This window comes from Ictidomys tridecemlineatus, unplaced genomic scaffold (genome assembly GCF_052094955.1).
Source record: "Ictidomys tridecemlineatus isolate mIctTri1 unplaced genomic scaffold, mIctTri1.hap1 Scaffold_208, whole genome shotgun sequence".
NCBI classification, from domain to species: Eukaryota; Metazoa; Chordata; class Mammalia; order Rodentia; family Sciuridae; genus Ictidomys; species Ictidomys tridecemlineatus.
In genome coordinates this window covers 34,079-61,371 of record NW_027521785.1, presented here as the reverse complement: position 1 = coordinate 61,371, position 27,293 = coordinate 34,079, and the positions used below count along the sequence as shown (strand labels likewise).

General features: G+C 36.0%; 1 protein-coding gene across 1 annotated transcript; it reads right to left on the bottom strand.

Moving 5' to 3' along the window:
- Positions 1–27,293, bottom strand: LOC101972272 (cytochrome P450 3A9-like). Its single transcript, XM_078036153.1, has 13 exons — positions 27,175–27,293; positions 24,478–24,571; positions 21,670–21,722; positions 19,560–19,659; positions 15,719–15,832; positions 15,185–15,273; positions 12,545–12,693; positions 7,552–7,679; positions 6,349–6,415; positions 3,441–3,601; positions 2,988–3,214; positions 763–922; positions 1–433 (listed from the first exon to the last, which is right to left on the bottom strand). The coding sequence occupies exons 1-13, from the start codon at positions 27,243–27,245 to the stop codon at positions 344–346; spliced, it is 1,503 nt and encodes a 500-aa protein (XP_077892279.1). The 5' UTR covers positions 27,246–27,293; the 3' UTR covers positions 1–343.

The window sequence follows — 27,293 nt, the reverse complement described above, 5'->3', positions numbered from 1 at the left end:
TTTTGAGTTACTGAATCAGTGTTTAAGAATTTATAAGGGCAGATATGAAGAGGTGAGGGTGCAGAGGTGGGTGGATAGAATTCCTCCAAAACCAGAGAGGCTGAGTTTTCATATCTGTCACACAGATGGTCACCTCCTTTCCATCAAACAACACATAATTCTTTGCACAGACAATGAACAAGCCCAGCAAAGGTCCAGCCTCCTAGTAACTCAAGAGCATCATCCACTCATAAATCTATTTTCAAGACCAATTTTTTATTTATAGAGAAAATCAATATGTCTTTTCTTCTGAGATACATCTTCTTTGAAGAACATAGCAGAGATTTTCAGGGAGATTTAGACTCTACTTTCCAGGCTCATCTCTTGACACAACCTTTAGAACAATGGGTTTTTCTGGTTGAAGAAATGGTTTCTTGCTTAATTTCAGAGGAATCTGCAAACATTAAGCAAGTATATTTAGATGTAGTAAATGAAACTCGAACAACAGAAAGAATCGGAAAAAGTACATTTCAGACAATAAAGCTATACAAACAAGTAAAAAATACTTTCAGCCTCTTGTGTCTGGGATTCCTTAGCTACCTGATCTTTAATCTCTTGTTTTTTATAAAGCCACAGATATAGAGCTCTAAAACTGAAGAAGCCTAACATTGCACAAGTGTCTCAAAAGAGAGTCTTTGAGTGAGCAGATACTTTTCTTTAAATAGGTTCCTCAACTAAATGTAACTACCCACAAGACCTTACTTTTTCATAAAGTGTCCTGACCTGTGTTACCTTGCAAGAATGGAAGAAGTTCTGCAGTAATCTGATGAGAGCAAGTTTCATGCCTATGAGAGCAAACCTCATGCCAATGCAGTTTCTGGATCCATTTCCAAAGGGCTTGTATATGTAAGGATTGATGTTCTCCTTGTTCTTCTTACTGAACCTAATTTCACAATAGTAGATGAAAATAAGTTATTGAGACATAAATCTATGAAACCTACATAATTGGGGTTGTCTCCTAAACATTCATAAGCAGCAAAGCACAGGATTCTTTTGTGGAATGGTCACTGAAATCCTTCTGTGACTTTTCTTATAAGAATTGAAACCTACAGAACTTTTTCATTCTCCTTACACTAGAGGAGCTCTCTGTCTTGTTAAGATGTGATGAATGCTATTTAAAAGAAAATATGTCTTTAAGTACTGAAATTATATTCAGGATTGTGATCCATACACACTCTTTAAAAAATTAGAAAATGAGCATATAAATGAAGCAAAGTGTGTTCCTACCATAACTTCCACTCCTGCATTTCATATTTTTATTGATGAAGGAGGAGAAAATTCTCCCACCATGATTACCTCTCTTCTCTATACTCCTTTTTATCTGGATCTTATTGTCTCCCTTCCTTCCTCTCTCCCTTCTTTTACCCAGTTCCTCTCTTCCTCTAACTCCTCCTCATTCATCTATTTTCTCCTTCTCCTTCTGTTTCTGCCTCTCTCTCCATAGAATATTATCATTGTCTTCTGAGTCTGTCTCATAAGTTTAGAAATAATATCTGGAATGTTGAACCCAGTTTGTATTCAAATTGAGCCCTAGTTTTTTGATTACTTTAAGGAGAATGTGTTGATTTGGAGAAAGTGATAATGACATTGTGATTTTTTTTAATGTATTCTTATATATTTGAGAACATTTTGGCAAATTTATAGGTGATTATGAATCAAAGTAATATGGAATCTATTGGAGGGTTTGTGGTGTGTGAAGGGTCTGATGACGTTGGTTGATAATTGTTTGAGCAGATGATGAGCAGATGCGGAAGCATTGAAAGTGTTTTCCAAACTGCTGTCTGTAGATTATGCTTGTGTGTATGTCAAGAGTCCTCTATACCACACATCTTTGTAATTTTCCTCATCCTGGTCTAGTCCCTGATGCACTTTAAGCATGTAGTATCTTATCATGCCTCAGTGAATCAAAGAGATGTGTAATCTCTGATTTTGTATCTGTGAAGTTCAAAAGTTGGAAGTGCTGAAATTGGAGGAACCTGGCATTGAGGAACTCATAACCAACAAGACAAGGTCACTCTAATCAAGAAGTGTAACATTAGGGGCCAAGAGAAGTCTTGATCCCATGCCACTGCACCCCCCAGACACTACCCTGAAAACTTTCTTTATTTTGCTCCTCAGTACAACAACAGGAAAACAGTAACTCTTTCTAGAGTGCAAACTGTGAGGTTGGATCAAAATTTTCAGAAGACCAAGGTCAAGGATCAAAATTTTCAGAAGACCAAGGTCAAGACATATTTAAGGATGAATATCTCAGGTGTCTTGGGGGCAGGTTACTTGGCTTTGAAAAAGTCATCAAATGTGGATAGTATGAAGAGCTGGCCCAGAACACTCCAGAGACAAAACTCTGAGGATCTGAGCTCTCTCCATCCTCAGTGAGGCTGCTTAAACTATCTGGGTGGGGGGTGGTTCTTAGGCCTTAACTTGTATTTAACAATTGTGCTGGAGGAACCAGGAAGCAATGTTTAATCAAGTGGAAGATAGCAGTGCTTCCTAAAGCTGGTAGAAAATTCAAGGAGCTATAGTGAACAGGACAAAAAATCATAAAATGATTAAAAAAGATAAGCATCTAAAATAAGAGACTGGTCAAGTGGCAGAAAGGTTTATAGATTACTGTTAAATAAAATAAAAAACAGTTTAACATCAAATGAAATGTGATAGCATTTCAGTTTTTAAAAACTACACATTTATATAAAAATTTCCATACTGAATTAATCACATTAATAATAGATAGGGCTTATCTTGATGTTCTAGGGCCTTAAATTGCTATAGTCATTTATTTTTTCTAATGTTTGTCTTCTAAAACAATTACCACTTTGTAAAAGACTTCTTAAAATTTTCTTAAAACAAGAAAATTTTAAAATCACATGTATGCCATCTGCACTAAAAGACCTCAGAATATGTGTGAAACAGCCTCTTAAGGGTGGATTTTTTTCTCAGGAGCCCTGTACCTTTCAGGGTAGAACTTTTCAGGTTCTGGCCAGTACGTGGAGTTTTGATGAAGACTATATGTTGGTATAGCCACGATTGTTCCTTTGGGAATGCGCACCCCATTGAGTTCAACATCTTTTTTACAGACTCTCACAATTCTCTCAATAATTGGATACAATCTGAGAGTTTCATTCACCACCATGTCCAGATACTTTATCTCAAATAGTACATCATATGTAACAGGTGCCTGGCAAGAAAGAAATTTTTTGTAAATTAAGATTTGGAAATAACTTAAAACTTTGTTGACACAGTACACTGATGTTTTCAGAGCTCCTCAAATAACTCATATTGGTAAAATACCATAGCATTTGCAAAGTATTTAATAACCATCATAATTTTAGAACTGCCCAACAACACACTGAGATTCCCAGAGATTTTAACTCTCCTCTCCCCTCCAGGTGCCATTCACTAACCTTATTTGGCAAAGTCTCATCAATCTCCTGCTGAAGCTTCTTCTGGACATCAGGGTGGCTGGCCAGTAGATACATAATAAATGAAAGAGTGTTGCTAGTGGTGTCATAGCCAGCCAAATTAAAGATAATAGACTGGGCTGCAATCTCCAGATCAGATAGACCTAAAAGGAGAGGAAAGACAATTTAGTCTAAGCATGTACATGCACACTTTACAGTTCACATGAACATAAATCAGAATGATGATCCAAAATCCAATGAGGAAAAACTGGAAGAGCAATTCATAATGTTCCTCATTCTGCCACCCCCCACCACGAACACAACTGGGTGATTTCAAGAGACAGTATGGATGTCAAACAAACAGTATTTTTCAACTGTGCCTTGCATATCATGAACGTTATTTAGCTATAAATAGTGGGTAGCACTCTTCCCCTGGGAAAAAAATAAACTTACTCTATCTAGAATGTAGTTTGAAGAACCTTGAAAGCATTTGCAATACTGGAATCTTTGCAGGGAAAATAAAGGCCATGATTGACAGAACTATACTGAGCCACAGAGAAATTTTTCTACACAAACTGTGGTCCATGGACCAGCAGCATCAAAAGCTTCAAGGAGCTTATTAGAAACACAGAGTTTCAAGCTACCAAACTGAAATCTGAACTTCCATGAGATGTAGTCAACTCTGTTCACAAACTAGCCTAAGAATCATCAGGTAATAGAAGACCTGGGGCACCAGTTTTCAAATTGGATGATCTCAGGGTGTGCAGAAACTATACAGAGAAAAATAACCCAGAAGAGTAGTGATTAACCAGAGCCTAATGAGTGGTATTAAAATTACACAAGAAAGAATGTGTTGATACAGGGCATTAGGCAGAAGCCATAGGATGATGGGGTTCAGTGAGTGAAATTAACATTGCTTATCAATCTTGGGCTGAATGTCATCTTTCTTAGTACACATCCCCTCTATTTGCTGAACTTCATAATCATCAAACAGCCTTTGTGATAGAAGGTGTTGTTTCTCTTGACTTTTCTCCTAAAATGTCACATTCAAGTATTCATCTCATTGATTGGAGAAATGATTAGGATTTGTTGATACTCAAATACCTGAACGAAATATGGTATACATTCCAACGATGTAATTCATAACAAAAAATAATACAAAAATACAAAATGAGTGTGAGAAAGATCTACATGGAATTCTAGCTTACAGAAGCTTTCTATGATGCTATTGTGGGAAAACTCAAACCGAATTTTCCCCACTACTGGCATAAACCCAATGATACTAAAATGAAATTGGAGTATAAACTTAAGTTACACTTAAGTTAGTGGTAGCCACTAACCATATGTGTCTATCTAAATTTAAATTTTAATGAATTAAATCTAAATAACAATAGAAAGTACACTTCTTCAGTAACATTACCTACATGCCAAAAGCTACATAGCCACGTATCCAGTGCTTAGTGTATGAACAATACTTATATTTAGTACTTCATTCAACACAGAAAGTTGTAGTGGAATCAGGGAGAGGATTACTGTTTCAACCATGTATATGGACTCACATAGAAATATTTATATTGCTCAGTCTGCACTAATATATTTTATTTTCATATCTCTGTTCAGAGAAACGATCTCAAAGAAACTACAGTAGTAATGGTCACATTACACTTCCAGATTTTGGTTTCTAATACCATCTCTCACTTAAAAAAGCCAGGGCTTCTAGAAAAAATGGGTGATTCCAGGCCTGATCAAAGGATATAGACAAGGAACCTAGAGTTTCTTGCACCAGAAAGCAAGAATGTTCTCCCAAAACAATCTGAGAAAACATGCAATACTGTGTATGTTTCTACAATGTGGATATATATCATTATATAGGAATCAAAACTGATAGAATGTACAAACTCAAAAACTCTTATGTTCACCTATGAACTTAGGGGTAAGGTGACTTATCTGTGATGGTTAATTGATTGTGGCAAATATATCATTTTGGTGAGGGACCTTTGTAATGGGGGAAACAGATGAATTTCGAGAAAAAAATGGATATGGGAAATTTCTATGCCTTCTTCTCAGTTTTGCTATGAACCTAAACTGCTATAAAATATAGTCAATTTTATCAATCAAAATATAAGATGAGGAAGAGAAGAGGGACGAGGAACAGAAAGAGAAGGGATAAGTTGTTAAAAGACTTAAGCCCAAGAGAATTTGACCATCAAAATAAAAAATGATAGCAAGAGAATAAATTCATAGTATATAACATCATACTGACATAAATAAGAATGGAACTCTCTGACAATCTAATACCAACTCATAAATGTACAGTAGACAATAGAATGATAAAGACAGCAGTTTGTAAACATCATAATTCAAATGCTTTATATCAAAAATCATTCATGTATGATAAAACTAGTTGGTGAAAGTATGCTGAGGAATAGGATATTTACACAGTATCGGAGGTTTCCCCCACAACATTCTTATGAATTACATGGGAAAAGTTAATCTTAATATCAGATGAAGCTAGTAAACACATTTTCACCCAGTACTGCCATTGACCCTCACCACTACTGGAACAGTGAACCTCCTGATTGGATGTACAAATGCAAATATCCAGGCAGAGGTTCTGATTCAGTGTATCTGAATGAGGCTTCAAATCATCATTTGTTCTGATGTTGATGGTAAAAAGACAACAGACTAACTTCATGACTGAAATGCGTTTTCCTAGTTTCCCTTCAATTTTTGAGCCTTGTTACATCTGTATGATTCTAGACAGTACATGTGGGCACCATTTGCAATATCCAAATGTGTATCTTCCTGCAATTTGGTGGAAATCTATTTTCTCTAGAAAATGTGTATATTTTCAGGATAATTTGCTTATTTGAATTTCCGTGTCAATGGACCATGAAACATTCTTGGTTACCTTGGTAGGGCTCCTTGTCTTGGGAATTCTGGGAATCAATCATTAACTGGAGAAAATCAATGCGGTTCTGGAATTAGAAATGGAAATGGGAATGACAAAATCAGTCATAAAGTCAGAAGTACATCTTGAATGTAGCATTTCACCTCCCTTCTTAGAATATGGGTCCTTTAAGTCCAGAAGTCTGGCTAGGGTTACATAACCCACAAGTGAAAAAAATATGCATGTATAAACCATGGAAAACAGGATATTTTCCTGAGAGAAATCCAGCTATGGTGTCCAATATCTGTTGGTCTTTGCTCCCCATAATGCTGGGTTTGTCTCCTTTTCCTGTCATACTTGCTTGACCAGGAAGTGGTCTTGGACTTAAATTCTTTTATTTTGCCTTAATTCTTATTCAATGACCACACTGAATACACTTGGTAGTTTCAAAGATGATTACTAGCTTTTGTGTGTGTATCATCAAATCCTCCACCCATTAGGTACATGATTCAATCTTCAGTCACACTTGGGGATGTCTGTCCTGCCTCCCTGACCTGGAGACATTCTTGTGCTGACCTCCAGGCAAAGCAGAAGGCAAACCTGGGTTAGCATATTACCTTGATGGTAACTGAAGAGCACGGCCTGATTGTGGACAGGAAAAGACTCAGATTTAACATACACATACTTCACCAGGTGCCCAATAGGACCTTCCTTTGAAGAATGTGCCAATTAAGATGTAAAGGGCTTTGAATTGTAATGATTGTTCACCAGTTTAAGATTTGGGGAATACTTTTAACAGTAAAATCATTTTGAAATACGATTTTTATTTTGACAGTTTACTGAATGAGAGGGAAATGATAAGGTTTTTATTTGAATGATATTTTTTTCAAGACATAACATCATGTCTATTATTGTATCAAAAATTGTCAATCTTACTCATTATCAGTTTGACTTTTTTAAATTTGATCTTCATTCTAATCAAAATGTAAAAATTCTCCAGTGCAAATCTTAAAGTATTCCATCAATTTTAAAAAATGTACAGAGAGGGACTGGGGAATGAAGCTCAGTGATTCAGTATTTGCCTAGCATACATGAGACCTTGGATTCAATCCCCAGCACCACTTACAAAATTACATGTACATTTGTATATGCACAAGTCAGATGTACACAGCAAATAAATGATCAAAAAGCGAACATTGTCATGTCACCACCACCAGGTTTTACCTTTTCTTTATTTTTTAGGGGTTTTTGTTTCACCTTCATTACAGAATTTTTTAAAAAATCCAGAGCACTTTTTGAAAACCTGTAGACATTTAATGCTTGAAACACTGGTCTAAGGAATGGAAATATCACTAGAAAAAAAGTGAAAGAAAAAATAAAGAGAAACCTTGATGAAAAGGCAACATCCCAGGAGCATTGATTATTTTATAAAAAATACAGAAGAGAAAAATCATCAGTTTCCTCCAGCAGAAGCCATTGCCTCTGTGGCCAGTACCTGGTGTCTGGTTCATGGCTGAGCAAGGGCATTTCATACATGGGGTTGCAGCCACCATAGCAGGAGATCAGTGGCCCCATCAATGCCACTGGACTGATAAAAGGAAGAGGATTAAATTCCCTGGCTCCTTACCCTTTTGTGTATTGGAATAGGGTCTCTGGGTAAAACAGTTTATACTCTGTACTATAATTAATTATGCATTCAAGGAAAAGTAGGCAGGATAGGTACAAGTTGGCCTATGTTTCTCAGCTGTCAAGAACTGAAACCAGAAATCAATAACAGATGGAAAATCAGGAAACTCAGACAAAAATACAAATTAACTATAAAACTTCCAGACACAACTGTCAAGCATGAAAGATGGAATCCAAAAGCAACTAGAAGTTGTTTTTTAGGTGAATTAAGGTGATGACATGTTATATCACACTTAGGAGAAGTAGCAAAAGCAGCGCTCATAAACATATAGCTACAGATGTATAGGTTTTATAAAAGATAGTTCTCAAGTCAATAGTCTAAGTTAAATCATAAAATGGTGAAAAGAGGAAATTAAACAAAAGGGAAGCATAAGAAAGAAAATCATAAAACCCAAGTTGAAACAAATGAAATAGAAAAGAAATAAAATCGACCAAAAAAAAGGTGTGTATATGTCACCTTACCCCTTTGAAAATGTCATAAAAATCACCAAACCATTAGCCAGATTGACCAAGAAATACAAAGGCATAACAGTTTCATATGATATTTCCTTCAATATGTACTAGAAATGGGCATCTGGATCAGAAGGTATATCTACTTTTATTTATTTTGGAGTCCTTCACACTCTTTTCCAGAATTGTGTACATTTCTACCTACAGTATGTAAGAGAAATTTTTCTCCACATCTAACTAGCATTTGTTATTTTTTCATTCATTCTTTCTTTTTTTGATAATGGTCATTCTAACCAGGGTGAGATGATGTCTTATTCTAGTTTTTATTTGCATTTCCCTTACACCAAGTGATATTGAATAGTTTTTTCATGTATTTTTAAGTCATTTTTTTTGAGAAATAACTATTTGGAGAATTTTTCTATATTTAAACTGGATTACTTGGGTGTTTGGCCATTATGTTTTTAAAAATTTGTTATATTATGAAAATATATATCATTTATATATGTAATACTTTATAGATATATAAAACATATTTTATATTAATATATTTTTTCTATATGATTGGAACATCTGTACATCCAGATTTATTTCTATATTATTCTGAATACCTGATATGTGCATTAAATCTAGGTATCCATCAATGCATGGATAAAGAAAGTGATATATATATTTATTTATTATATATTATAATATAAAATTTATGTATTTATAATATATATTAAAATAAAAAATATATATACCCACACATACATATATGCCCAATGGAACATTCATCCATAAAGAAGAATGAAATTCTGTATTTTGTAGCTAAAAGTGGATGGAATTAGAGGACATTCAGCTTATGAACTAAACTAGACACATCAGTACAAGTACCACATGTTTTTTCTCATGTGTGAAAGGTAAAAATATTTGACCTGAATGTATAATAGTGATTATTAAAGGTTGGAAAAGGCTATGGCAGAAGGTGGATAAAGAAAGGCTCTATTTCATTTGTGTATGCTGTGTATATGTGTTGAGACATCACATGGAACTCCATTTATTTGCATAACTCATACATGTTAATGAAAAAATAAAATAAATATTAAAAAAGAAATGAATAGCAAGAGAAATGAAAAAAGAATTTATTACTACCATTGGAGAAGGATTATGAAAGAATTCTAACAATTTGCTTGTTCACATATATTTGTGCAGAAAATCCTAAAAGACACAAACTACAGAAATTGATTGAGAAGTAAATATACAACATGAATAAACTTGTAAAATGTAACATGATTGCATTAGTAATAGAAAATTATTCACAAATACAAGCCCAGATCTTGATTGTTTTAATAGTAGATTCTACAAAATACAGAACTAATACCAATTTTTCAAAAACACTTTCAAAATTAAAAGAGCATTTCTGAATATACTCTAAAAGACCAGTATTACCCTAATACTAATACCAAGCAAAGACAACACAGGAAATGGTTGTGTAATACACCAAATCCATGAAATAAAAAAGTCAACACAGATGATTATTTCAATTGATGCAGAAAAAAACATTTGATAAAATCAAAACCAACATTCCCCGTGGAAAAATAATTCTCAAAATCATTCTTTTGTGATAAAACCCTCAGCAAATTAGGACTAGGATGAAATTTTTCTAAATCTGATAAATGATATCTATGAAAATTTGTAGCTTAATAATGTAATAGTTTTACCCCAAATCAAGAACATGACAAGCATCCCTCTCTCACCACTTCTCTTGGAATACTGTAAGTAATAAAAAGTTCACCAGCATTTTATGATACAAGATCAGTACACAAAAATAAACTGCATTTCTCTACACTGTGATAAGCAACCCAAAAGAAAAACTAAGAAATTAAAAAATAATTCTATATTCAATGACATTAAGAAGAATAAAATACATAGGAATCAATTTAACAAAGGTGCAAGACAAGCACAATAATAACTACAAAATATTGTTGAAATAAAAGAAAGAGGATCTACATGACTAGGAAAAACATCTCAGGTTTGTGGATCAGAAAACTTAATATTGTTTAAATGGCAATAGTACTGAAATTGATTTGCAGATTCTAATGTACTTTGTAATAGAATCTTAGCTGGCTCCTTTGAGGAATTGGCAAGTTGATTTAAAATTCACATAGAATTCAAAGGAACACAGAATAGCTAAAATAATATTGAAAATGAGATTGAAGTTGTAGGACTCACATTTCTTGATTTCAAAACCTACTCCAAAGCAAAAATAAAATGTGGTCCTACAAGATGGGTAAACATATAGATAAATGGAATAGGATTTAGAGTCCAGAAATTAACCCACATGTCTATGGACCATGGAATTTTGAGAAAGGTGCCCTGGCCATTGAACAGGGCAGACACTCTTCAAAAAATGGTGCTGGAACAACTACATAGCCACATGCAAAAGAATAACATGTTGTCCTCACCTGGCCCTGAATGTTAAACTTAAATTAAAATCATTGGGCTACCTTAATATCAGAGCTAAACTACAATTTTTAGTAGTAAACAATAAAAAGTATGTAAGTCAATATGGTCTCAATCAATTCTTATATTTGATACTTGGAGCACAAACAATAAAAGAAACTGATTTAAACATTAAGTTTCCAAGACCTGTTCAGTTTCTAACATTTATATAAATGGCATCAAATTGGATGCATCTACTATCAATTGCTTTTCTTTTGTGAACACTACAGCTTTAATATTAATACATTTTAAGATTTTGAAATCCAGCTCATTCATTTCAATGATTGGGATATGGAATACCTTCCATGATAGGAATAAACTGCAAAAAACTAAAAACTTTGTGCTTTAAAGGACACTATCAAGAAAGTAAATAGATATTTATAGAATAGGAAAAGCTTGTTTCAAATCATAATCTGATAAGAAACTGTGTAAGGAATATATGAAGAAGTATTTTTTCAAATAAATTATTTAGAAATTATTTTTTCTTTTATTTTTAATTTGTTCCAATTAGTTATACATGACAGTAGAATGTATTTTGACACATTGTACACAAATGGAGCACAAGATTTCCTTCCTCTGGTTTTACATGGTACAGAATCACACCAGTAAAATTCTTAAGCCTCAAAACAAAAATACAAATACTTCAGGTAATTGTGGGGAAAGATATGGATAGACATTCTTTAAAATAATGAATCTGAATTATCTTTCCTATGTACATAGATGAACACCTCATAGTGAATCTCCACATCATGTACCTCCACAAGCCTGCCATCCCAATTAGAATAAGGTATACTTTATGTTTTTATAAATATGTGATGTATATCTGAAAAGAACAAATAAAAAAGTGATTAACATTGCTTGTTATCAGTAACCAACAGGAAAATGCAAATCAAATCCACATAAGTAGACATCTCACATCCACTACAATGTCTAAAATAAGAGATGGAAACAGGAAGTGTTAGAAAATAAGTGAAGTAATTAGAACCCTCATACACTTTTGGTAAGAATATTAAATGGTACAGCTATTATGGAAAACACTGACAGAAGTACTTTGTAAGGCAGCAATTTCACTCCTGAGTATATACTCAGATGAAATTGAAAAGTAGAGTTCACAAACAAGTTTCACACTAATGTTCATAATGGCACCATTCATAATAGCCAAAAGGTGGAAATAACATAAATGTCTATGAACTGATGAAAGGATAACTAAATTGTAGTATATCTATACAATGGTATATTATTTGGCCATAAACATGAAATACTGATATATATTTTACTTGGAAACAAAATACTAAATGATATCACCTTACATCACAAAAGACCACATATTGTATGTCCCCATTTTTATAATGTATGCATCATATGCAAGGCTAAAGAAATAGAAAATACAGTAGTGTTTGTTTAGCATAAACCATTTTGAAAGCTGACAGTTAAAAGATAATGAGTTTTCTGAGTTTTGACAATGGTGAGGGCTGCACATATCATTTATCATCCTAAAAATTATGGAGTTTTACATTGTAAGGAAGCATATAGTTTGTAAATAATATCTTAATGAAGTTGTTATTTTAAAAGAAAAAAAAAGAAACGGTGATCCACATACTAATTATAAGAAAAATTTGATGGAAGACATCTGAACCAATGGCTTTCTTGGCTTTTTTCACAAATGGATCTTGTGCATTGTTGAGGGAATTGACATTAACTCCAAAAGATGTGCTAACGATCACGTCCATGCTGTAGCTCCCCAAAATTCTGAGTAGAAAAAGAAATGTAAAATTTCAATCTGTACTGCTTTACTCTCCTACTACACATGCTGGAAGAAGTGATATGAGCACATTCACACACTGTCAGAAATATCTGTTGATCAAATGACTAGTCCATGCTCCTATCAAATGCCATGAGGCAGCTGCCCCTGTGCCAGGGGAGTTAGGGATACTAGGGTAGTGAGCTCAAGGAGTTCAGTCACAGAGACAGACACCCATAATCAGATAAATTACCTCAGTGAGTGGAGCGCAGATGATTAAAGATGATTAAGTATGGAGCTTCAGCAAAACCAAGGTGTTATAATTGACTCCTGGTAGGGGATCCAATATAGGTGACCTTGACCTAGGTCCTGCCTCAGCACAGTCTGTGCCCAGAGCTGATTCCTCTCTAGCACATCACATAAAAGCAACACCCTGTTCTGAGAGGCAGAAACATTGCCCCCCCTTCTCTGCACCCACTGCTACAGCTCCTGAGAGGTCCTGAACTTCAGGACCCAAAGTAGCCCCAAGGGCAGAATCTCACAAAAGGAAATGAGTAAGAATATCCTCAGTTAAAACATTGAAAATTTTCTCAAAATGTACTTGGATGATCTCACAACGTGGGGAACATATTCTCTCAGATTTCCCAAGACAGTATCTGCCGGGGTCCTGCCCTAGCGGGGTCCAGGGAGTCCTGAAGGATGAGTTGCGTCCGCGATAAGATAAGACAGGAGTCCTTCCCTCGAGCAATATCTAGAGAGAGAGCTAAAGCAGCTTTCTCTGCGTCCCCTTTTATTACAATTTTTCTCATCATTATAGATTCACAATACGTCATTAATTATATAATTTAAAACTTTGCCAAGACATGACATTTCCTTAACCATGATTGAGGGTACATTAATTTACATTTTTCCAGGATATGACCTTCAGTTATATAATTATTAAAAGTACAGAATCATTAATAAAATATGTCACTAATTTACTTTTGCAGATTTTCCCAAGATTTACTATTTTTCCCAAGATATGTTATTTTCTTATTAACTAATGTCAAACTACGTAACCAGACTCTAAGTCTCCTAACCAATCATTAACCTAAAGTACACTTGTACTTTATTTTTAATCTAAAATGCCCATCTAAAAATGTCCCTTTAAATATTATATTTAAAATATCCTAAAGTTTATGAATTATCCTTAAAACATATCAAAAACCTATACAACTAAATACTTAAGAATTTCTAAACTTAAGAATCTAAATAAAATAATATTTCTAACATTATTCTAAAACTGTGTCTTATAAATCTATTTTAATTAATTCCTAAATTTATTCTCATAAAACTGTTTGAGCTGCTTTCTCAAAGAGTTTCTTTGTTTCTCAGTCAAGGAGCACTAGTTCTCATGACCTTTCAGAAGATGATTGTTGTCTGTTATTAGGTTTGTCCACAATGTACTAAGATAGAAGAATAGCCTTCTACATTGTCCTTGATATGTTGGGTAGTAGGACACCCTCCAAGGCATGAACTACCTTTTATGTTCTAGCCATCTAAGATTTAATTTGTTTGGCATTTAACATACTCATGCCTCCTGTGAGAAGCATATGCATGAAAATGCAAAGTCCCAATTACATAAAAAAAAGGGTCTCATGGTTTCGGTTACCCACCAACCAGCATGGCTTTGCTAGCATTCATCCTCACTGTGACCCTGTCAAGACAGTGGGAGAGCGGCTTTTCCAACACTTTTTCTCACTGTGACCCTGTCAAGCAGTGAGTGGGGGATCACCTTCACCAAGTATCAGTGGTTGTTCATGGGTCAAAATAACCCATTTTATATAACAAATGATATGGTAGTTGTAATCCATATCCTTTCAGGACCTTATCTCTGTTGAGACTGGAGGAACAAGTGGTGAGAATATTTCATATTTTGTATTTTGCTGATATTCTCAGTGCAACCATGAAGAGATTTGTTGTTCCATGGCCTGCATGGTATTTTTCTTTTTTAATTTTTTTTAAATATTTTTTTTAGTTGTAGAGGACAGCATGCCTTTATTTTATCAGTTTATTTTTATGTGATGATGAGAATCAAACTCAGTGCCTTACACATGCTAGGCAAGTGTTCTGCCACTGAGCTACAACCATAGCTCTGTGTTATATCTTTCTATCCCTGCTCAATAGGTACCAGAAACTTCCCCCCATCCAACATTCCCTAGGCTCTACCCTCAACTTCTGAGTGATTATGTTCTTCATTGTAAAATATGTGTTTTGACTTACATAATATCCACATTGACGATCAAGCAGATAAACTAATTCTGTTTTCGTACACAGATGTCCCAGCACCCTGCCTCATCCTAGGAGCCTCTCCTCCTTGTGTGGCCCATTGTGGTTGTGACAGCACACACTTACTTTTGTCTGGTCAGGGGGTAGCTCAACAGTGGTAATTTCAGTTCCCTGGCAGGGTGCTGGAAGGTCTTAAAACAGCTCAGAACCACAGAGCTGCCTGCTACTTACTCTTTCACAGTGACAGGCTTGCCTTTCTTCACTTCCTGGCTCAGGTACTTCACCAATGCTTCTCCATATTGGTTAATGACGGGGCTCATCTAAGCACAAAACACAACTTCACCCACAGTTAGAGGAGAATCGAGTCCCCGAGGCTCTGGTTTTCCCAGGATTATAAAGTATGAGATATTTATAATGAATAAAATAATATCTCTTCTAGATATAAAAACAATAGGTCATTTGAAATTTTTAATTAGTTCTTTTTATTTATCCATAAGAATAAGTTTCATTTTGACATAATTATAAAAGCATGGAAAAATAATTTGTTCTAACTCAGTCCCAATACTTCCCCTTTCTCTCCTCTCTTTCTTCCCTCTGTTCCCTTCCTTCTACTGTATTGATCTTTCTGATATTTACTTTTAGTTTTTTCTAATTAGAAATTTCAAACTTAGTGAAATATTCTTTGGAAAACGATGATGTTCTCACACATGTCCTATCCCCAAATCCTTATTTAAGTTTTTAACTAAAGTCCTCTTAGTTTATTACCTGCTTGAGTTTCCCACTGGAGAACACTGGCGACAGCAAGACTCGAAATCTCTTCCACTCTTCATCCCTTGCTGCAAATAGAGCTTTTTGCATAAATCCCAATGGCAAAACTACCTGAAGTTCACACAAAAAAAGACATTTTGTATGAGGTATGTTTTGGAAGTCTCCACATTGTAGAGAACTTGTTAAACAGGCATCAGTTTTTTTAATCAGTTATTTACTGAGTGTCTACTAGGGGGCTCTCCCTGTGTTAGATGCTCCATAAACTTTTATCCCAAATTCCTCTTCTCTTGTGAGGGTAGAGGGGTACCCAGCCACCAGATGCATGTTCAGTATTTATATTACAGCTGCTGTGTAAATACAAAGACCCCTCATGGTAGGTAAACTGTTCTTCCAGGGTACAGAGAGCATTATGACCTAGGGCATCCTATACAGGCAGCACAGGAAAAAACTGATTGATGACAGTCATCCAGATAACCTTGGAAAACTAGGTTGCCTAGACCAGTTATGCTTTTCCATATATGTACAGCATAAATGTCTTGCAAGGGATGCCAGGATATAGCCACTTAAATATAGTATCTAATAACTTAAAAGATTAGGAACTTCTTCTGAATTCTGAAAAAATTATGCAATTATATGGAAGCACTTTTGTTGAATCATCTCCCACTACACAAACATGGAGGGACAGAAGGAAAAGGAAAGATAATTATGTTTCCCAGCTTGAGACTGGCCTGTCAATCCAACCTGCTGGAAGCTGTCATTCAGCTTCCAACACTGTGTTTTATTTATAATGGTACACATCCAGTTCTCATTCATGATGAAAGCTCAAAACACTAGGAAGAAAAAAAAAACTTCTTAAATCTGAAACAGACTCTATATACTAAAAAACCCAAAACCAACAACAAAACCTTAAGGTAACATAACATTTACTGGTGAAATGGTGAATCTATTCTCCTAAGTTCAGGAAGAATGTATAGTTTTCTACTTTTATCATTCTTATCCAATATTACTATACTCTAAATTTGTACTGGAGCAATGGGACAATGTTTTTAAAAAGGCATAAAAATTGCAAATGAAAGAACCTGAAGTGACCCTGTCTTCAGGGGACAAAATTATCAATGTGAAAAATCTCAAAGAATATTTTAAAACTTCTAGAACTAATAAATAGGTTCACCAAGGTTGTAAGATACAGTATTAACATGCAAAAACAAGCTATATAAAAACAAGGGAAATGTAAAAAAAAAAAAAAAAAACATTAAAAACACAATACTATTCACTGTCACTCCAAAGAAAATGAAACACATTAGGAACAGATATAAACACAAGTACAGGATTGCTATGCAGAAAAGTATAAAATGTTGATCAAAGATATTAAAGAAAATCTCAAGAAATGGAGAAGCATAACATGTATTGAAAGATTCAACCCAGAAAAGATACAGATTTTCTCCAAAGTAATCTATAGATTTGATTGAATTCTTATCAAAATCTCACCAAGTGGGTTTTTGCAGACAAACTTATTCTGAATTTGTATGAAAAATTAAAAAAACCAACATAAATAAAGTGGGAGGCCTGGGGATGTGGCTCAAGCGGTAGCGCGCTTGCCTGACATGCATGCAGCCCAGGTTTGATCCTCAGCACCACATACAAACATAACAGAAAATAAGGAGTTAAACAGTATGATAGTCTCTAATGCTAACTTAACACACCAGGAGACAGGAGTTTGAGAAGTCAGCTCAGCATTCTGAGGCTATGAATTCATTAGAAAAACCAACAAGCCAGAAGCAAAGACCAGTTCATTACAATAAAACCCACTGAGAGAGGCCACTAGTCTTCCCTGTTCTGATAATAATACTAGGGACTCCCCCAGATGAGGTGTCACATCTTTTTGAACTAAGGGGCAAATGCATGCATAGAAAAGTTAAGATGGTAACTTCTTTGTCTATATATATATATATATATATATATATATATATAGTTGTAGATGGACACAATATTTTTATTTTATTTTTTTTATGTGGTGCAGGGGACTGAACCCAGCCCTTTACACATGTTAGGCAAGCACTGTACCACTGAACCACACAACCCTGGCCCCAAGATGATAACATATTTTTTCCTTTGCTTTATTAACATAGTCACCATCCCCCAAGGTTGGTACTTAAAGTGGTAATGAAACTCATTGCAAGAAAAAACACAATGGAGAGAAGAGCACAGGCACAACTAAAATAAAACAGAGTGAAAAATAGACACACCCTCTCAGCCCAAATGAATGCTTTGCAATGGTGTAAACAGAATGATCAGAGGGAGAACAGTCTTTCTAAAGATGGTACTGAAACAACTGGACAGCCACAGACCAACAAAACAAGACAACAACAACAAATGAACCCTCACCTTGTTTTAAAATTAGCATGACATAGATCATAGGTTTTTATGTAAATTGTAAAGTCTATAACTTTTAGGAGAGAAACAAGAACAACACAGAAGTTAGAGGCAAAGCTTTTCATGTATTAGCGTCCCCCATAAAAGACAATACTTGCTCTTATGGAGACCCTGTTAAGAGGAAAAGACAAGTGACCCATCAGGACTTGAAAAGACTAGCAAGAGGGAGCCTTGGGGATCACTATATCCCAAAAAAGCTGATGATTATATGGATTTATCCACAGCAGCAATTTTGCCCAAATGTACATAGGCTCTTATGTACACGGGCACATAAAACTGGTGAAATCTAAATAAGTTCTGTGGATTATATCAATGTCAATTTCTGGTTACTCTAATAACAGGAATAGACTACATTCAGAGATAAGTAATATGATATTCAAAGCATGTCAATTGGGAAAAACAGAAGAAAAGTTTTATGAAACTTCCTTGAACAGTTTTGGAGCTAATTTCTGTGAAGCTGTGATTACTCCAAGACACAAATTTAATCAATAAATATTTGTATTTTTAAAAATAACCTTAGCATACACTTCACAGAAAATGATATAAGCTCAATCAACAAATATATTAAAAGCTATTCATCATCTTTAGCAATCAGAGAAATGCAAATCAAAACCACTATCATGTCACTCCAGTCAGAATGGCAATTATTATGAAGATAAACAACAATAAATATTGGCGAGCATAGGGAGAAAGCAGCATACTCATACTTTGTTGGTAGGATTGCAAATTGATGCAGCCAATATGTAATGCAGTATGGAGATTCCTTGGAAATCTTGAAATGGAACCATTATTTGACCCAGCTATCCTTGCCTTTGGTTTATACCCAAAGGACTTAAAATCAGCATACTACAGGGACACAGCCTCATCAGTGTTTTATAGCAGCGCAATTCACTATAGCAAAACTGTGGAACCAACCTAGATGCTCTTCAGTGGATGAATGGATAAAAAGGGGGGGGATATATTCCCAATGAAATTTTACTCCACAATAAAAGAGAATGCAATCATGGTGTTTGTAGATAAATGGATGGCATTGGAAAAGATAATGCTAAGTGAAGTTAGCCCATCCACAAAAAAACAAATGCCAAATGTTTTCTCTGATATAAGAAAGCTGATTCATGATGGGTTAGGGAGGGGTTGAATGGGAGGAATGTATAAACTCTAGATAGGGCAGAGGGGTTAGAGAGAAAGGGAAGGGGCGGGGGTTAGCAAAAATGATGGAATGTGATACACATCATTATCCAAAGTACATGTGTGAAGACATGAATTGGTGTCAACATACTTTATATACAACCATAGATATGAAAAATTGTGTTATATATGTGTGATAAGAATTGTAATGCATTCTGCTGTAATTTCTTTTTAAAAAATCAATTAAAAAAAGAAATTTAAAAAAATTAATGCTTACTGCCCTATTTGTAAAAACAGAATAACATTCTTTCACCAGCACTGTTTTGATCATCTCTGGATCCGTAATAACCAACACAGGCTGTTGACCATCATACAATCTGTGTTGGGAAAGAAGAGCTCATTAAACCTACTAAGACATATTCTTCAGTTAGAGCAACACCCAGGAATCCAAACTGATATTCCATAATTTGTATGCCTGACTGTAGAATGCACAGTGACACTAGATACAAGTTCAAGTTAGGTAATGACACACAAGAACATTCTGGACATATAAAATGAAGGTCATGTACCTGAAGCAGGGAAGGGATATTTAAAGATAAAGAAACTCTTTATAAGAAGAGCCTGGTCAGAGATGTCTAAATGGTGCGTACATGTTTTCTACCTCATTCTCTAATAATTTTGTATTTAAAAATATTTTATAATCAGTGCAGTTTTAATCTGCACTTCTCTAATTGGGAGATATGTTAAACATTTTTTCATATATTCATTGGTAATTTGTATTTCTTCTTTTGAGAAGGGTCTGCTCAGTCATTTTGCCCATTTATTGATTGGGTTATTTGTTTTGTTGGTGTTAAGCTTATTAATATTGTGAATATTAACACCATAAATGAAGTTCAGGGGGCAAAGATTTTATCTACTTCTGAAGGTTCTCTTTTTATGCTTTAATTGTTTCTTCTAATGTGAAAGTATATTAAATTAGAGAAAAATAGACAAGTAAATTATTAAGTTCTTACAAGTGCTTAAGATACAAGAGATGGCTAAGGTTGTATCAGTGGGGACTCAGCCCTGTGTGCTCTTTCCAATCAACAACATGGCCTTTATGAGCCATGCCAGTTAGGTAGGATGATGTGGCCAGCTCTGCTGTTTTGAGGACTTGATGAGAGATGATGAAGAGGGAGGAAGAGGCAAAGCCTTCTTCCACTTGCTTATAGAACACAAGAACTACAATAATACCTCTGGAGCTGCTTTCATCAAGAATTATTAAGAAAATGGCTACTGAAATTAGCTGTTTTCACCCTAGCAGATTATGAAGTACATAAGCCCATGGAAACACAGTGGTTTAAAATGTACTGGAAGTCTATTCTTGAAAGTCAGTAGAATGAGGTAGGCAGAGAAATCCCTGTGTATACTTCTAGTGAAAACTCCTAATTGTCAGGGAAAAACAAATGAAATCTCCAAGACTTCACACTTGCAGAGAAAGTTAAAACAAAAGAAAGCAGAGGTCAAATCATTTCCCAATCTGTTCATCTCTGTCTCCTCTTTTCTTTCAAATGTACATAATAACCCCAAAATTTATATAAAGGTCACTTTTATTCAATGTGACAATCTTGAAAGTAGATTAAGCCATGCGTGGTGAACATTTTAGGAAGGTCTGACTTAATGTCTCCTATGCAGTATTAAAGGCTCCTAATGAAGAAAAAAATGGAAAAGGGGGTAGAGGCTGGGCACTAGAGAGAAGGTGAGGCCAAGAGTTTTTGGGTCATCAGAGACTGAGAAAAGTCAAAAGTATGACATTCTTGTCCATGAACCATGACATCTGGTGAAATATGGGACTCTTGACAGGAGGAGGAGCCTCTAAAAGCTTTATGTAATCAATTCCCAGTAATAGCTCTGGGCTGGCATTGTCCTCTTGCCCTGGAGTGCCTCATTTAATAAGTCTACTCAAGGGAAGTTTCCAAAATACTCACCTGCTGGTAGCAGGCCTTCCCTGTCCCCCGGGGCCCAGCCCCCAATTCCTTGTTCTGCATGTCAATGTGGCCAGCTCACAAGGCCGTGATGCAGGTGGCCAGCTCACAAGGCCGTGATACAGGCTTGCAGTTTCCAGTTTATCTACCTCGAGCATATGTGTCTCTCGGAACAGCTTGACCTGTTCGAGCCTCCTGAAAGGGGACATGACGATAACCCAAGGACACAGTTATTACTCTTTTCTCCTCGCCTTTGAGTCATTTCCCCTGTTACAAAAGATATTTAAGGAGAACAAATTTGGCAATAAAGCGCACACATGCCTCCTCCTGGATGAAGAACCTTGGTGTCCTGTGATTTTTTTATTTTTTAACCTCGATGTCTCTCGCCGGACTCGGTTCCCATTAGCCGGATGTGGCACTCACCCCCACATTTTCCCATACTTTTTATGACATTGGACATCATACTGCCAAAAACTCTGGGTGGAGAAACAAGAGAATTTATATTGTTATTTTGAAAATATTGAACCCTGCTTTTAATTCAGGAACCAATAATTAGAATCCCTTGAAATCAGACTGGAATATGGTCTATAACTGGCAGTTAGAGGGAAGCTCTTATTCTAAGTCATCCAAAGGCAAAGAAGAGAAAATAAATGGGATATTAGTGTTGAGAGCCACAGTTTAGTCGGAATGATGCCTGGCATTTTGCTGAAGGGAATGGTTAAAAGATGACCCTTCTCTGAGATTAGGGTGGCTCTGGGATTAGAGCGGATCCTGCTGCCTCTGGTGCTCGCTACTTTTGAGTTCCCGTTGAGTTCTCTTGGGGTTCAGAGAGAATTGACTGCGTGGAGCCCTGTGGAGGGAGTGTGTTCCTGGGAAGTGTATGTAGAGTGCTGGTGAGAGTTCCAGAATAAAGAGTTGCTGTTTGAACCTACAAGGCTTTGTGGCGGCTTGGTTAATTTGTGCCCAGCCAGACTGCAGCATATTAGAAAAGGGAATTTAGAGTCCATCTTGAATTTTCTTGAAGTGTTGTACATATTGAAGAAATTATCCTCTTTTTTTTTAGACAAGGTATTGCCATGTTTCCTATGAACCTTGAATTTGTGATTCTCTTACCTCAGCCTCCAGAGTGGTTGGGACTACAGGTGTGTGATATAGTTTCACTAATTGTCCTTGAGTATGAATATGAAGCAAGTCTAGTTTTCTGTATCATTTTCTCATGTGCATGGACTGTTTTGAAATCCTGCCAAATTTGAGTCATTCCCTCCACCTGGATGTGAAAAAATCAAAGCTGAGAAAAAGTGAGTGAGTTTCCCAGGGATATTCTCAAGGCCACTTCACTCATTCATCCCCAGATCTTTTTTCATTTCTCTCATGAATCTCCGTAGAATACTGGGGAAATGAGGAAGGTCAAGGCACCAGTCACCTCTAAGTTGACCATGTTGATGTGAGTAGTTTAGCTGACTATTTCACTACTGTGACTCTGACAAGAACCATGTAGAAAACTAAGATTTACTGGGCTCACATTTTCAGAGGTCTCAGTTCATACATCGCTTCCTGTGTTGCTGTGGTCTGTGGTGAGGCAGAATAGCATTGCAGAAGAGTGTGAAGGAATAAAGCAGCTCAGGATGTGGCATTAGGAATCAGACAGAAACTCCACTAACTAGGGACAAAATGTATGCCCTGAAGCCAGGCCCCCAGTGACCCACCTCTTCCAACAATACCCTACCTGCTTACAGTTGCCCCCAATTAATCCTTACTGAGGAAATGGTATAGAGTAGATTAAGGATTTCACGATTCAATCACTTTATTTCTGAACTTTCTTACATTGCCTCATAGATGAGCTTCTGAGGGATACCAAGACCATAACAGTGATTCTCATGCATGTTGTGGAGTGAGAAAGAACAAGTAAGGATTGCCAAAATGGAGTCACCTTCTGTTTTTCCAGATCAAAGTGGAAAAGATGGAGAGATGCAACTCCTACCCATGGGAGTCAACAAATTAAGTACTTGCTCTAAGTTTTTTTTTTTTTTCTAACACTTAAAAAGAAATCTTCCTATTGCTATATTTCAGGGATGATGTTTTCATGATGCACAGGGAGATCCCCAATTATGTGGATCTTACAGCCTGTCTAGTATACTGTTTATCTGGAAAGTGTAAATAGAAAATAATGCCTTTTCAGCAGGAATAGCAGAATGGAATTCTCAGGGTGTCAGGGGGCCTATAATTCTCAGGGGGGTCTATAATTATGCTCAGAATTATAGAATTAGAGTATGATAAACAAGCCTCAGTGTTTGGAAGAGATAATCTGAGCAGAGTGTAGCATTTTTTTCTGGCCTCTGGTTTTGAGCTCATAAATTTCTGTCAAGAGTCAGGCCCCGAGTCAGATATCTAAACGGGTTAATGACAAAGGCTTGATGAAAATTCACATTTCTTGTGGAACATGTTACCTTGTATTTAGTTTAAAAATTTAAATTTTTTTAAATCATGTGATTACTGCTCGTTTTATATGTGATACTGCCTTTGTTAAAAAACAATACACATCTTGTGTTTAATTATGTGAAATCCATATACAAGGGCTAACTTATCTCATTCATACTTATTTGTTGCTAAGACTCACTGCTAGGGTGCTATCTTTGAATGATAAGAAGAAATGCAGAATGCTGTTGTTTCATCTGTTAAATTCTCCAAATATGTCACAGGAAGTAAAACTTGGGTGAAGCCATGGAAATAACCACAGGGTATTTACATATTCAAAAATTAAGTATGTGCAAATTGTCAACTTATGAATGCTTGGGGTACTTCAGAAATTGTAGTTTCATTTTTAATTTACAAAGGGACTCATGAGACCTTGCAAAGAATAGGAATGTTTGAAGGTGTTTACCATGCCCTCTTTCACAGATTTTTTGCTCAAATACTAAGCACAATATAATCGTCGTGGAAATGTGCACCGAGCAAGTTAAAAATCATTTTTATGAAAAATTCAAAGTCTGAACAACATCATGAAAATCAAATGCAGATGTACGAGAGATCCAAGCTGTTCCACTGAGGCTCTTGAAGAGTTGACATCAGAGCTCCAGGGAAAACCTGCCCATGCTCCAGGAGGGGCCTGAACATTGTTTCTCAAAGGATAAAAACTACTAAATTTCTCTTGAAGATAAACATTTTTATTGATGACACTAAACTGGCATTTGTACTCAGGAGATAAAATAGAGGGAGCTCAAGCACACTGACCTTGCGGTAGTACAGAAGAGTTCCAAATAAAGGCAAAGGTGTTGGCCCAGGTATTCCCAGCTTCTTAAATAGCCCATGAGAGTAGGTTCCATATCTATAAAGTGAAATAGAAAGCCGGGTCACCCTGATTGTCATTCTATAGATAAGGTCCTGACCAGTCTCTGACTTAGAATCTGGACCAGGCAGTGAGATAGGTAACATGTCGGTGATACATAACAACAAAAACTCCAACTGGCACATTCTGTTTTCCAACACCACTTAGAGATAACTTCCTGCCACAAGAGGCACAATGATTTGGTAAAAGAACTTGAGTCTTCATTGCCCCAATAATTGGGTTTGTTCTTAATAAACATTCCCAGCCTTGACTGCACCTGAGAAGGTCAGGCTGGCATTCTGCCAGGGCATCACAGTTGCTATGTGTATTTGGTATGTTAACCTTTCCTTAACGTAGAGATTCCTAGTAAAAAAGGGCCAATGCTTTGACATGCCTTTCATTATGAGATTTTGAGTAACCAAATCCATTCAAGCACACAGTGTCCACTGAGAACCTATGGTAACATTATTTTTTGCAATTTGGTCATAAACCTTTCATACTTTTCCTTCTTTCTATGCCATGTCTCTGGTTCAGCATTCAGCCCTTCTTTAAATTTGACTTCACATGGATATTTGGAAGCAGTCATAGTATTCTTATTTCTGTTGAATGACAAATGTGACATTTAAGAAAACTGGGACTTCCATTGGCTTTATACCAACGTGAGCTAAGTTGAGTGTCACCCAAGTCCATTGTCAGACAATCTAAGTGACTTGAGCAAGAAGGACGGCTGAGTTTCCTTAGACTCTTAGTGCTACTGTGAGGAATAAATGACTGAGGAATCATCTCCAGGCCATTCCTCCTCTCATTGAGTCTGATCCTCTAACTGGTGATGCTCAGATGGCAGCACAGAGTTAGGCATGCTCATGTTTACCAAGGCAGTCAATCATAAAATAAATTTTTGTATTGCCTCTATACATCAACTCTCCTTGTATGAAAACCCACAAAGGCTGGTGCTTCCTTGGGCTAGCCAACCTGCAACACAGATGTGTCATGTTCACATCCCCATGCCTGAGGGTTCTGGATCCTAAAATCTTCACCCCTATCAGCATTGATAATAGATAAAAGACTAGGTAAAGGAAAAATGGTGAACAAGAGATTCCTGGCAGCTACTTCAATCACGAAACAACCAGTCTTGCAAAGATTGCCCCATAGTAGCACAGAAGAGAAAAGTCTGGCATGTTTAAATAGCTCAACATGCCCAGCAATTCCTTTTAACTACATAGAAGGTGACCTTCCAAATTTTAGTTACAGTCCTGATGACAGAGCAGACAATATGCAACATAAAATAAGAATCCATAATGTGTTCCAGACAGTTGAATAAGAACTTGCTGCTTCTTTGGAGGAGAATTTTTAAGGCAGTATAGTTTTCACATACTCTGTACAAATCCTGTCATTACATACAGTAAAATTAAACTACATTGATTCACTAGAGAATGTCTGCAGAGAGAGGATTATGTTGCCACAACACCCTGAATTAGTAGTACCTTTTCTTTCAGACAATAAAAGACAGATCTATATTTTCATTTTCCATGCTATTTTGATTCCTTATTTTTAAGAGTGAAATTGAGACAAATGTCAGATGTGACCTGTGTGGAATCTCTCCTACCCACAATCAAAATAACCTCTTTCCCTCTGTTTCATGATGTCAGGATCCCATTAGTAAAAGCAATTTCCCTACTAGATGATATTCATTCATGCGTTTATGTTGGAGTGTAAAGGAAAAGAAGTAAAGCCAATTTGGCTTTGTGATGTTGTTCACGCTGCTAGACTGTTTCATATTGAGGGATAATAAGTCTCTTTACTGATGCTAATATCTCAGAGAGAGCAAAAATAATACAAAAGGAAAGAATAAAACTTCTTAAAATTTCTGTCAGGTATTCTCTGCTCTAGACACTTATCATTTACAAGAAAACAGTTCTGTGAATTTCAGGGTGAAATAATTGAGTTTTACAAGAGAGGAAAGTGCCAGGAGAAAAAGAGGGAATTGTGCAGTCAACCTTCCAGGGAGTCTGAGGGGAAATTGGTGTGTTATATAGAGGGTGCTGGGGGCAAGAGGGGGCAGGAGTCACCACATGCACAGGGGATAGTCCTCTTGCATGTCTTCTGCAATAGGCAGAAATCCAAGAAGATAAAGAGACAAAACCCAAGTAAACTAGTTTTCCCCAGAATTCCCTAAGTTTGAAAGGGAGTGAGGTTCCCACTGCATGTGATAATAGTTATTAATTATCTGTATATGCTGAATTCTGGTTTATTCCTCTAGGTGAAACACAGAGCCAATCAGATAACCCCCAGAAACAAATCTCAACACCAATTTCCCTATCCACAAGAACTCACCATTTGTTCAGCAGTTCTGTCTTCTGAATTTTTTTTCTACTATGTGGGCTTTTTTGCCAAAAATGTGTCAATTTGTAATTCAGTGAGGCCAATTTATGTGTTAGGAAAGGAGATGGGGCCAGGCATGCTCAATAGAAACTTTTTAAGTGTTTATAGAAATTTCAATTCCATGATCTCTTTTGATCTTTCAAATAGACAAAGAAAAGAGGAACATGATTATGTCCCCACCTCCAGGGTAACAGTGGAGAGGAGACTAGATAGCTACTCACAGATATAGGAGCACCAGGAAGATAGCCAGGAGGACCCAGGTCTCTATGGAAGAATTGGAGATCAGATCCATCACCACTTTTCTTCAGCAGTTCTGTCTTCTTAATTGTTTGTTTTTTTT